This window comes from Ranitomeya imitator, chromosome 5 (genome assembly GCF_032444005.1).
Source record: "Ranitomeya imitator isolate aRanImi1 chromosome 5, aRanImi1.pri, whole genome shotgun sequence".
NCBI classification, from domain to species: Eukaryota; Metazoa; Chordata; class Amphibia; order Anura; family Dendrobatidae; genus Ranitomeya; species Ranitomeya imitator.
Window position 1 is genome coordinate 8,611,208 of NC_091286.1, and position 13,768 is coordinate 8,624,975.

Sequence of the window (13,768 nt, forward strand, 5' to 3'; positions counted from 1 at the left end):
AGACAAAGATACTGACGGATGGATGGCGACAAGCTGGAAGTTCTAAAGGACGTCAACCTATTCGGATCACTCAATATACAGCGAAGACACCAGAAGTCAACAGGAGAATAGCTACGGACAAATCAATAATGAAGTCACTGGACGAGGGCTTCAAATTAAGAACCATTTCACTGTCGTGGAAGACACAGCTCGTACATAGTCTGGTCTCTTCTGTAGTAACATATGAATGCGAAACCTGGACTATATAGAAACAAGAAAGAAGAATCAACGCCTTCGAAATGTGGTGGAGAAGGATATTATCAATACCATGGATGGCAAGAAGATCAAACAAATCAATCTTGGAACAAATCAAGCCAGACATGTCACTGGAAGCAAGGATCACCAAGCTACGGCTCATCTACTGTGGACACATCATACAAAGAGAGCAATCACTGGAGAAGGGCATCATGGTTGGAAGACTACTTGGAACAAGATGAACAGGAAGACCAGCATCCGATGGCTTGTGTAAGATGTCCACCAGACAGGTCCTTGAGGGGAGATATGTATCATCGAGGCTGGTATCATCGGTAAACCAGGCTCCAGCACTAGTAGTGCTGAGGGAGTTAATAGGGAGTGTCAAGGGTTGGGTTTACGAACAGTCAAAGAGATGACTGACACTGGCTGCTTACATATCCCCACTCTAGGGTGTGGTATGGCAGATATAAGTAAGTCCAGCTGTATCTTTAGGACAGTGTATGCAAGGTGAAAAGACCTTGCTTGTGTGGCTTTGTCTGCGACAGGCTAAGTGAAGGTCTGAGGTTTACACGGGTGAGCCCGCACTATGTGTGGACTCTTTATTCTCCCTTTTGGTTTTGTTATACTTGTTGTACCCAGAGGATGGTTTATGGACGTTTAATAAACCGCACGTTTGTTTTCAACCAATGAACTAGATCGTTGTGTGTGCACCAGCGTCTACCAATGAGCCGATCCCTTACAATTCATGCTACAAAAGTGGGCAGAAATCCCAGAGGACACAGGTGATTGCCATCTGGAAACTGTGTGTCCTGGGTCAAGGCAGATGAAGCCATTGAGGAGCTAGTCAAGCAGTTGGTTTAGTCTAACCTCCAGAAGACCAGCAAACTCCTGATACAACAAATGGAACTCTTGGCAGTCTGTCCACATCAGGGAAACTGCCCCACCCCAAACTCAAGGTGATGGTTCACATGTGAGGAAGACGGTATGGAGAGCTTTGCCAAATATGTCCCTGGGTGATGATGTCGAGACATTCATGATGGTGTTCGAAAGGGTGGCGGAATGGGGGATGCTACCTCCTGAGCAGTGGATGAAGTTCTGGTGCCATTTCTAATGGGGGAACTGCAGAAGGCCTATTATGACCTGGGTTTGCAGGATGCAAAATAATATGAAAAGGTGAAAACTGAGATCCTGGCGCACTTAGGAGTAACTCTGCCTGTTAGTGTGCCACAGGTGCCCCACTGGGTCTATTGGGGAGACAAATTCGGTCCCAAATGTTTGATGTCCTACACCTGTTTCTAAAGTGGTGGCCACTGGAATCTGCCTCCCCAGTGCAGATGATGGAGTGGTGTTGTGAATTCTGTGGCTGAATTCACTCCTGTGGTCACAAGTGGTACTGCAGCTTCTGAGCTTCCTCCCTCAGGTGTTCTGGTGAGCTCGTTAACTGCTTAATTACTTAACTCCGCCTGATGCTGCTATCCTTGCTCCTTGTCAATGTTTCAGTGTTGGATCTGAGCTTCTCCTGATTGTTCCTGTGACCTGCTGCTCTGTATAGCTAAGTGCTTTTTGCTTTTTTGTTGCCTTTTTTCTGTCCAGCTTGTCTTTTGTTTTGCTGGAAGCTCTGAGACGCAAAGGGTGTACCGCCGTGCCGTTAGTTCGGCACGGTGGGGTTTTTTTTTGCCCCCTTTGCGTGGTTTTGCTTTAGGGTTTTTTGTAGACTGCAAAGTTCGCTTTACTGTCCTCGCTCTGTCCTAGAATATCGGGCCCCACTTTGCTGAATCTATTTCATCCCTACGTTTTGTCTTTTCATCTTACTCACAGTCATTATATGTGGGGGGCTGCCTTTTCCTTTGGGGAATTTCTCTGGGGCAAGTCAGGCCTATTTTTCTATCTTCAGGCTAGCTAGTTTCTTAGGCTGTGCCGAGTTGCCTAGGTAGTTGTTAGGCGCAATCCACAGCCGCTTTTAGTTGTGTTTAGGATAGGATCAGGTGTGCAGTCTACAGAGTTTCCACGTCTCAGAGCTCGTTCTTGTATTTTTGGGTATTTGTCAGATCACTGTGTGCGCTCTGATCGCTAAGCACACTGTGTTTCTGGATTACCTTCATAACACCTGTCATTAGCAAACATAACAGTACAAGGAGCCCAACTAATGATTCTCAATAGAGGGAAAGAAAAAGTTCTGACATCATTTTTTTTTTTTTTCTGCTCTGTGTTCACTTTTTTTTTTCCCCTAGACATTTGGGTGATTCTGGACACAGGTGTGGACATGGATATTCAGGGTCTGTGCTCTTCAATGGATAATCTCGTTATAAATGTACAAAAAATTCAAGATACTATTGATCAGAAATCTATGTTAGAACCAAGAATTCCTATTCCTGATTTGTTTTTTGGAGATAGAACTAAGTTTCTAAGTTTCAAAAATAATTGTAAGCTATTTCTGGCCTTGAAACCTCATTCTTCTGGTAATCCTATTCAACAGGTTTTGATTATTATTTCTTTTTTGCGCGGCGACCCTCAAGACTGGGCATTTTCTCTTGCGCCAGGAGACCCTGCATTGAGTAGTGTCAATGCGTTTTTCCTGGCGCTCGGATTGCTGTACGATGAGCCTAATTCAGTGGATCAGGCTGAGAAAAATTTGCTGGCTTTGTGCCAGGGTCAGGATGATATAGAAGTATATTGTCAGAAATTTAGGAAATGGTCAGTACTCACTCAGTGGAATGAATCTGCGCTGGCAGCTTTGTTCAGAAAGGGTCTCTCTGAGGCTCTTAAGGATGTCATGGTGGGATTTCCTATGCCTGCTGGTTTGAATGAGTCTTTGTCTTTGGCCATTCAGATCGGTCGACGCTTGCGCGAGCGTAAATCTGTGCACCATTTGGCGGTACTGCCTGAGGTTAAACCTGAGCCTATGCAGTGCGATAGGACTATGACTAGAGTTGAACGGCAGGAATACAGACGTCTGAATGGTCTGTGTTTCTACTGTGGTGATTCCACTCATGCTATTTCTGATTGTCCTAGGCGCACTAAGCGGTCCGCTAGGTCTGCCGTCATTGGTACTGTACAGTCCAAATTCCTTCTGTCCATTACCTTGATATGCTCTTTGTCGTCGTTTTCTGTCATGGCGTTTGTGGATTCGGGCGCTGCCCTGAATCTGATGGATTTGGATTATGCTAAACGTTGTGGGTTTTTCTTGGAGCCTTTGCGGTGTCCTATTCCATTGAGAGGAATTGATGCTACACCTTTGGCCAAGAATAAACCTCAATACTGGGCCCAGCTGACCATGTGCATGGCTCCTGCACATCAGGAAGTTATTCGCTTTCTGGTGTTGCATAATCTGCATGATGTGGTCGTGTTGGGGTTGCCATGGCTACAAACCCATAATCCAGTATTGGATTGGAATTCCATGTCGGTATCCAGCTGGGGTTGTCAGGGGGTACATGGTGATGTTCCATTTTTGTCGATTTCGTCATCCACCCCTTCTGAGGTCCCAGAGTTCTTGTCTGATTATCAGGATGTATTTGAAGAGCCCAAGTCCGATGCTCTACCTCCGCATAGGGATTGTGATTGTGCTATCAATTTGATTCCTGGTAGTAAATTCCCTAAAGGTCGATTATTTAATTTATCCGTGCCCGAACACGCCGCTATGCGCAGTTATGTGAAGGAATCCCTGGAGAAGGGACATATTCGCCCATCGTCATCACCACTGGGAGCAGGGTTCTTCTTTGTAACCAAGAAGGATGGTTCGCTGAGACCGTGTATTGATTACCGCCTTCTTAATAAGATCACTGTTAAATTTCAGTATCCCTTGCCATTGTTATCTGACTTGTTTGCTCGGATTAAGGGGGCTAGTTGGTTCACTAAGATAGATCTTCGTGGTGCGTATAATCTGGTGAGAATCAGGCAAGGAGATGAATGGAAAACTGCATTCAATACGCCCGAGGGTCATTTTGAGTATCTAGTGATGCCGTTCGGACTTGCCAATGCTCCATCTGTGTTTCAGTCTTTTATGCATGACATCTTCCGTGAGTATCTGGATAAATTCCTGATTGTTTACTTGGATGACATTTTGAGCTTCTCAGATGATTGGGAGTCTCATGTGAAGCAGGTCAGAATGGTTTTTCAGGTCCTGCGTGCTAACTCTTTGTTTGTGAAGGGATCAAAGTGTCTCTTCGGTGTGCAGAAAGTTTCATTTTTGGGGTTCATCTTTACCCCTTCTACTATCGAGATGGATCCAGTTAAGGTCCAAGCCATCCAGGATTGGATTCAGCCGACATCTCTGAAAAGTCTGCAAAAGTTCCTGGGCTTTGCTAATTTTTATCGTCGCTTCATCTGTAATTTTTCTAGCATTGCCAAACCATTGACCGATTTGACCAAGAAGGGTGCTGATTTGGTTAATTGGTCTTCTGCTGCTGTGGAAGCTTTTCAGGAGTTGAAGCGTCGTTTTTGTTCTGCCCCTGTGTTGTGTCAGCCAGATGTTTCTCTTCCGTTCCAGGTCGAGGTTGATGCTTCTGAGATTGGAGCAGGGGCGGTTTTGTCACAGAGAGGTTCTGATTGCTCAGTGATGAAACCATGTGCTTTCTTTTCCAGGAAGTTTTCGCCCGCTGAGCGTAATTATGATGTGGGCAATCGAGAGTTGCTGGCCATGAAGTGGGCATTCGAGGAGTGGCGTCATTGGCTTGAAGGAGCTAAGCATCGCGTGGTGGTATTGACTGATCATAAGAACTTGACTTATCTCGAGTCTGCCAAGCGCTTGAATCCTAGACAGGACCGTTGGTCGTTATTTTTTGCCCGCTTCGACTTTGTGATTTCGTACCTTCCGGGCTCTAAAAATGTGAAGGCGGATGCTCTGTCTAGGAGTTTTGTGCCCGACTCTCCGGGTTTATCTGAGCCAGCGGGTATCCTCAAGGAAGGAGTCATTGTGTCTGCCATCTCCCCTGATTTGCGGCGGGTGCTGCAAAAATTTCAGGCGAATAAACCTGATCGTTGTCCAGCAGAGAAACTGTTCGTCCCTGATAGGTGGACTAATAAACTTATCTCTGAACTTCATTGTTCGGTGTTGGCTGGTCATCCTGGAATCTTTGGTACCAGAGAGTTAGTGGCTAGATCCTTCTGGTGGCCATCTCTGTCACGGGATGTACGTACTTTTGTGCAGTCCTGTGGGATTTGTGCTAGGGCTAAGCCCTGCTGTTCTCGTGCCAGTGGGTTGCTTTTGCCCTTGCCGGTCCCAAAGAGGCCTTGGACACATATTTCGATGGATTTCATTTCTGACCTTCCCGTTTCTCAAAAGATGTCAGGCATTTGGGTGGTCTGTGATCGCTTTTCTAAGATGGTCCATCTGGTGCCCTTGGCTAAATTGCCTTCCTCCTCTGATTTGGTACCTTTGTTCTTTCAGCATGTGGTTCGGTTGCATGGCATTCCTGAGAATATTGTTTCTGACAGAGGTTCCCAGTTTGTTTCAAGGTTTTGGCGAGCCTTTTGTGGTAGGATGGGCATTGACCTATCCTTTTCCTCGGCTTTCCATCCTCAGACTAATGGCCAGACCGAACGAACCAATCAGACCTTGGAAACATATCTGAGATGTTTTGTTTCTGCAGACCAGGATGATTGGGTGTCCTTTTTGCCGTTGGCTGAGTTCGCCCTTAATAATCGGGCCAGCTCGGCTACCTTGGTTTCTCCATTTTTTTGCAATTCTGGGTTCCATCCTCGTTTCTCTTCAGGACAGGTTGAGTCTTCAGACTGTCCTGGTGTGGATTCTGTGGTGGATAGGTTGCAGCAGATCTGGACTCAGGTAGTGGACAATTTGATCTTGTCCCAGGAGAAAGCTCAACTTTTCGCTAATCGCAGACGCCGTGTGGGTCCCCGACTTCGTGTTGGGGATCTGGTTTGGTTATCTTCTCGTCATATTCCTATGAAGGTTTCCTCTCCTAAATTTAAACCTCGTTTTATTGGTCCGTATAGGATTTCTGAGGTTCTCAATCCTGTGTCTTTTCGTTTGACCCTCCCAGACTCCTTTTCCATACATAATGTATTCCATAGGTCGTTGTTGCGGAGATACGTGGCACCTATGGTTCCATCTGTTGAGCCTCCTGCCCCGGTTTTGGTGGAGGGGGAATTGGAGTATATTGTGGAGAAGATTTTGGATTCTCGTGTTTCTAGACGGAAACTCCAGTATCTGGTTAAATGGAAGGGTTATGCTCAGGAAGATAATTCCTGGGTTTTTGCCTCTTATGTTCATGCTTCCGATCTTGTTCGTGCCTTTCATGTGGCTCATCCTGGTCGGCCTGGGGGCTCTGGTGAGGGTTCGGTGACCCCTCCTCAAGGGGGGGGTACTGTTGTGAATTCTGTGGCTGAATTCACTCCTGTGGTCACAAGTGGTACTGCAGCTTCTGAGCTTCCTCCCTCAGGTGTTCTGGTGAGCTCGTTAACTGCTTCATTACTTAACTCCGCCTGATGCTGCTATCCTTGCTCCTTGTCAATGTTTCAGTGTTGGATCTGAGCTTCTCCTGATTGTTCCTGTGACCTGCTGCTCTGTATAGCTAAGTGCTTTTTTGTTGCCTTTTTTCTGTCCAGCTTGTCTTTTGTTTTGCTGGAAGCTCTGAGACGCAAAGGGTGTACCGCCGTGCCGTTAGTTCGGCACGGTGGGTTTTTTTTTTGCCCCCTTTGCGTGGTTTTGCTTTAGGGTTTTTTGTAGACTGCAAAGTTCGCTTTACTGTCCTCGCTCTGTCCTAGAATATCGGGCCCCACTTTGCTGAATCTATTTCATCCCTACGTTTTGTCTTTTCATCTTACTCACAGTCATTATATGTGGGGGGCTGCCTTTTCCTTTGGGGAATTTCTCTGGGGCAAGTCAGGCCTATTTTTCTATCTTCAGGCTAGCTAGTTTCTTAGGCTGTGCCGAGTTGCCTAGGTAGTTGTTAGGCGCAATCCACAGCCGCTTTTAGTTGTGTTTAGGATAGGATCAGGTGTGCAGTCTACAGAGTTTCCACGTCTCAGAGCTCGTTCTTGTATTTTTGGGTATTTGTCAGATCACTGTGTGCGCTCTGATCGCTAAGCACACTGTGTTTCTGGATTGCCTTCATAACACCTGTCATTAGCAAACATAACAGAGTGGGATGTCATGGACAGGTTCATACACTCCCTACCAAGTCCGGTGCAATCCTGGGTTGCCGAAGGAGATCTCCAGAATGATGATGACCTGGTGGGTCTGTAAGAAAGGTACACATCAGTCCAGTATTTCTTGAGGAGGCAAGGGGTCTTAACAACTCCATGCTGGGATTACCCAAAGGGAGTCTGACACCCTAAAGAAGGGAACTAGATCCACATCTAGGGGGCGTCCAAGAGCCCAAAGGGTGTCTGAGTTGTTGCCAAGGGCCCCACCTCATAACAAGATTTGTTGGAGGTGTCATACCCCGGGACACATGGCCAACAGTTGCCCCCTGACAACCGAGACAATGGACTGCAGCATAGGACAGCACTGCTCATAATTTGCATACCCTGCCTGCAGTCCTGTCCCTAAACCAGATGAGGGGCCGCAGGCATGCCCCTTATCGGTGAATGGAGTGAAAATGACTGGTCGGCTGGATTTAGGAAGTTTGGTAATCCAAGTGATGGCCACATTTTCTCACCGGCTGATTCCTGGGATGATGGTTGGCGTCCGCTGGATCCATGGGGACGCTAAAGATTACCCTGTTGCCCGAGTGGTTACAGACACAAAATGTGGCACCAAATCCCATGAGATTTAAATAGTCAAGGACCTAATACACCCTGTTATAATAGGGTGAGGCTTTGCCTTTTGGGACCTGTAGGAGAATGCGGGGTCGCCTGGACACAGATGACAGCCAGGTCACCCTCAAAGGGTATTCTTTGCAGCATGAGATGGGGCATTGTCAGCGTGAGGATGATTTTGCTCCTGTTTTTTACACCATGGAAGAAAATTGTCAGTCAGAAACTCTAAATACTTTGCAGAGGTCATTTTCACACCTTCAGGAACCTTAAAGCGTCCCACCAGCTGTTTCCCCATGATTCTGGCCCAAAACATGACTCCACCACCTCTTTGCTGTCGTTACAGCCTTGTTGGGACATGGTGGCCTCCACCAACCATCCACTACTCCATCCATCTGGACCATCCAGGGTTGCTTGACACTCATCAGTAAACAAGACTATTTGGAAATTAGTCTTCATGTATGTCTGGGCCCACTGCAACTCTTTCTGCTTGTGAACACTGTTTAGGGGTGGCTGAATAGTAGATTTATGCACCACAGCAAGCCTTTGAAGGATCCTACACCTTGAGGTTCGAGGGACTCCAGAGGCATCAGCAGCTTCAAATAACTGTTTGCTGCTTTGTAATAGTATCTTGGCAGCTGCTCTCTTAATCCCATGAATTTGTCTGGCAGAAACCTTCCTCATTATGCCTTTATCTGCATGAACTCTGTCTGTGCTCTGTTTCAGTCACAAATCTCTTCACAGTATGATGACCACTCTTAAGTTTTCGTGGAATATCTAATGTTTTCATACCTTGTCCAAGGCATTGCACTATTTAACACTTTTCAGCAGCAGAGAGATCCCTTTTAGTTCCCATATTACTTGAACCCTGTGGCCTGTTAATAATGTGGAACATAATTTTTAAGTATTTTTCCTTTAATTAGAATCACCTGGAAAACTAATTATCACATGTGTTTAAGATTGATTTCAGTGATCCATTGAGCCCTGAGACACAATACCATCCACGAGTTTATTTGAAAAACAAAACAATTAAATCTTTATGACACTTAAATCCAATTTGCATAATAATTTGGAACACAGTGTAGTGACCGCAGCTCTGGAGGTGACTGGAGGATAAGACATGATGTAACAGCAGAATACTGACCGCAGCTCTGGAGGTGACTGGAGGATAAGACAAGATGTAACAGCAGAATAGTGAGTGCAGCTCTGGAGGTGACTGGAGGATAAGACAGGATGTAACAGCAGAATAGTGAGTGCAGCTCTGGAGGTGACTGGAGGATAACTTGTGATGCGGAGGGTCCTGACACCTGTGTAGTGCCGCTGTCCGTCTCGGTTATTGGGACGGATGAGGTGCAGCCATATTATGATTGACAGGGGGCAGCATTGACCCCAGAATCGGTGATCACGTGACCTGATGTAACGCTTCTCTTACGCCAGGACTCCTTCTCTCGGCAGCGCCGGACATCCATGCCGCCGACCTCGAGGAGCTGCTCATCTACGACGACCTCTTCTTGGAGTATTTCAATGCTTTTCTTGCTCTTCCGGTGAGTAACATCCAGAATATTAGAAACACAAGAAGCTTTTTCTGGACAGTGGAAAGTTTCCTGATAACATTCAGGCTATGTGCACACGTTGCGGATTCCTGTGCGGATTTTTCCACACTGTTTTTGCAAAATCCGCAGGTAAACCGCTCTGCCGCATTTTTTCCTCGGTTTTTATGCAGATTTCACCTGTGGTTTTACATCTGCGGATTCCTATTATGGAGCAGGTATAAACCGCTGCGGAATCCGCACAAAGAATTGACATGCTGCGGAATGTAAACTGCTGCGTTTCCGCACGTTTTTTTCTGCACCATGTGCACTGCGGATTTTGTTTTCCATAAGTTTACATGGCACTGTACACTCATGGAAAACAGCTGCGAATCCACAGCGTCAAATCCGCAACGTGTGCACAGAGCCTCAGTATTCTGCCTGCTGTCACTGAATGTTTCTCACAGCTGAGGGTTTGTTACATTTGTATCCAGTGCAGAATCCTCTGTGATGTGAACATCCTGGACTCAACCTGTCACCTGCACTGATACATTGTAACAAACTCCGATTACTGCTGCAGTACATTAACCTTTCATAATGGGATCCGGCAGTTACGTCGCCTTTATTGGGCACTGCCTCTGTCCTGTTGCTGTAAGATATTGACATTTACAATTTTGTGCTCCCTGGAGACCATAAACAAGTAGGCAGAAAGTGCCTCATTCTAGTGGGAATTTGCTGAGCGGGACATTAGCATTAACCCATCGCTGACCAACCTACTAAGTGGGGCGCTGTCCAATACGTCAGAACCGCGGGGCTATAGGGCTATATTCGATGACGTCAGGGCCGCAGGGCGCTGTCCGATAAATCAGAGCCGCGGGGCGCTGTCCAATGACGTCAGAGCTACAGGGCGCTGTTCCATACATCAGAGCCGCGGGGCACTGTCCGATACATCAGAGCCACGGGGCGCTGTCCGATATATCAGAGCCGTGGGGCACTGTCCGATACATCAGAGCCGCGGGGCCCTGTCCGATACATCAGAGCCGCGGGGCGCTGTCCGATATATCAGAGCCGCGGGGCGCTGTCCGATACATCAGAGCCGCGGGGCCCTGTCCGATACATCAGAGCCGTGGGGCACTGTCCGATACATCAGAGCCGCGGGGCACTGTCCGATACATCAGAGCCGCGGGGCGCTGTCCGATATATCAGAGCCGTGGGGCACTGTCCGATACATCAGAGCCGCGGGGCGCTGTCCGATACATCAGAGCCGCGGGGCACTGTCCGATACATCAGAGCCGCGGGGCGCTGTCCGATGAAGTCAGAGCCGTGGGGCACTGTCCGATACATCAGAGCCGCGGGGCACTGTCCGATACATCAGAGCCGCGGGGCGCTGTCCGATATATCAGAGCCGCGGGGCGCTGTCCGATATATCAGAGCCGTGGGGCGCTGTCGGATACATCAGAGCCGCGGGGCCCTGTCCGATACATCAGAGCCGTGGGGCACTGTCCGATACATCAGAGCCGCGGGGCACTGTCCGATACATCAGAGCCGTGGGGCACTGTCCGATACATCAGAGCCGCGGGGCGCTGTCCGATATATCAGAGCCGCGGGGCGCTGTCCGATATATCAGAGCCGTGGGGCGCTGTCCGATATATCAGAGCCGTGGGGCACTGTCCGATACATCAGAGCCGCGGGGCGCTGTCGGATACATCAGAGCCGCGGGGCACTGTCCGATACATCAGAGCCGCGGGGCACTGTCCGATACATCAGAGCCGCGGGGCACTGTCCGATACATCAGAGCCGCGGGGCGCTGTCCGATATATCAGAGCCGCGGGGCGCTGTCCGATATATCAGAGCCGTGGGGCGCTGTCCGATATATCAGAGCCGTGGGGCACTGTCCGATACATCAGAGCCGCGGGGCGCTGTCGGATACATCAGAGCCGCGGGGCACTGTCCGATACATCAGAGCCGCGGGGCACTGTCCGATACATCAGAGCCGCGGGGCGCTGTCCGATATATCAGAGCCGCGGGGCGCTGTCCGATATATCAGAGCCGTGGGGCGCTGTCCTATATATGAGAGCCGTGGGGCGCTGTCGGATACATCAGAGCCGCGGGGCCCTGTCCGATACATCAGAGCCGCGGGGCACTGTCCGATACATCAGAGCCGTGGGGCACTGTCCGATACATCAGAGCCGCGGGGCGCTGTCCAATATATCAGAGCCGTGGGGCGCTGTCCGATATATCAGAGCCGCGGGGCGCTGTCCGATATATCAGAGCCGCGGGGCGCTGTCCGATACATCAGAGCCGCGGGGCACAATCCGATGATGTCAGAGCCATGGGGCGCTGTCCGATACATCAGAGCCGCGGGGCGCTGTCCGATACATCAGAGCCGCGGGGCGCTGTCCGATGAAGTCAGAGCCGCGGGGCGCTGTCCGATACATCAGAGCCGCGGGGCACTGTCCGATGAAGTCAGAGGCGTGGGGCACTGTCCGATACATCAGAGCCGCGGGGCGCTGTCCGATGAAGTCAGAGGCGTGGGGCACTGTCCGATACATCAGAGCCGCGGGGCACTGTCCGATACATCAGAGCCGTGGGGCACTGTCCGATACATCAGAGCCGCGGGGCGCTGTCCGATACATCAGAGCCGCGGGGCACAATCCGATGATGTCAGAGCCATGGGGCGCTGTCCAATACATCAGAGCCGCGGGGCGCTGTCCGATATATTAGCCGCGGGGCACAATCCGATGATGTCAGAGCCATGGGGCGCTGTCCAATACATCAGAGCCACGGGGCACTGTCCGATACATCAGAGCCGCGGGCCATTGTCCGATACATCAGAGCCGCGGGGCGCTGTCCTATACGTCAGAGCCGCGGGGTGCTATCTGATGACGTAAGAGCCAAGGGGCGCTATTCCATACATCAGAGCCGAGGAGCACAATCCGATGATGTCAGAGCCATGGGGCGCTGTCCAATACATCAGAGCCACGGGGCACTGTCCGATACATCAGAGCCGCGGGCCATTGTCCGATACATCAGAGCCGCGGGGCGCTGTCCTATACGTCAGAGCCGCGGGGTGCTATCTGATGACGTAAGAGCCAAGGGGCGCTATTCCATACATCAGAGCCGAGGAGCACAATCCGATGATGTCAGAGCCGCTTGGCGCTGTCCAATACGTCAGAGCCGTGGGGCAATTTCCGATGATGTCAGAGCCATGGGGCGATATCCGATGACGTAATAGCCAAGGGGCGCTGTCTAATGACGTAAGAGCCAAGGGACACTGTCTGATGAGGTCCAGTGAAGTTCTGCACTTGGCCTCCACCATTGTCAAGGACCAAGCACGTGAGACTATTTTCCTATTATACATATAAACACATGTCCTAGGTTTACTTTCCAATGAGAATTTTCTCATCTGAACGTTTTCAATTCTTTCTCTGCGGGGTTAGTTCTTCTGCTGAATCTGGATAGAAGAACTAGAACATTAGACGAAAAACACCAGAACGCGCCATGTCGCAGACACAGAACGCTCAGAAGGAGAATTCACAGAATTCATCTGTCGGGTGGGCGCCCAATAAGCAGCAGCATTATTATGTCCCCCTTCTCCTCAGCCGCGATTCCAGCTCTATAGCTCAACACTGTGACTGCGACATCGAGTGACCTCCTGTTATGAAAACTGATATGAAGGCAATTCAGTATCACAATGGACATAGCGGTCAGAACACATACAGTGATCTGACAAACACCCAAAATAATAGAACGAGCTCTGAGACGTGGGAACTCTGCAGACCGCAATCCCTGATCCTATCCAACCACACTAAAGGTAGCCGTGGAGCGCTCCTGACCAGAACCTAGGTGCCTCGTCACAGCCTGAGAAACTAGCTAGGCCTGAAGATAGAAAAATAAGCCTACCTTGCCTCAGAGAAATTCCCCAAAGGAAAAGGCAGCCCCCCACATATAATGACTGTGAGTAAGATGAAAACACAAACATAGAGATGAAACAGATTTAGCAAAGAGGCCCGACTAGCTGAATAGAACGAGGATAGGGAAGATAACTTTGCGGTCAGCACAAAAACCTATAAATAACCACGCAGAGGGGACAAAAAGACCCTCCGCACCGACTAACGGTACGGAGGTCGTCCCTCTGCGTCTCAGAGCTTCCAGCAGGTGAGAAAAACACCAATAAAGCAAGCTGGACTGAAAAATAGCAACAAAATAACAAAAGCAAAACTTAGCTTTGCAGAGCAGCAGGCCACAGGAATGATCCAGGGAAAAAACCAGTCCAACACTGGAACATT

General features: G+C 49.2%; 1 protein-coding gene across 2 annotated transcripts in view; it reads left to right on the forward strand.

Moving 5' to 3' along the window:
* Positions 1–13,768, forward strand: part of LOC138681058 (uncharacterized) — a 137,646-nt gene that overhangs the window by 43,488 nt on the left and 80,390 nt on the right. The window contains exon 2 of one of the 2 annotated variants that reach the window (XM_069768276.1): positions 9,388–9,494. The exons of the other annotated variant lie outside the window; for it this stretch is intronic. Within the exon in view, the coding sequence (XP_069624377.1) occupies positions 9,388–9,494 (107 nt within the window). The remainder of the gene's footprint in view (positions 1–9,387; positions 9,495–13,768) is intronic. 2 annotated transcript variants of the gene reach the window in all.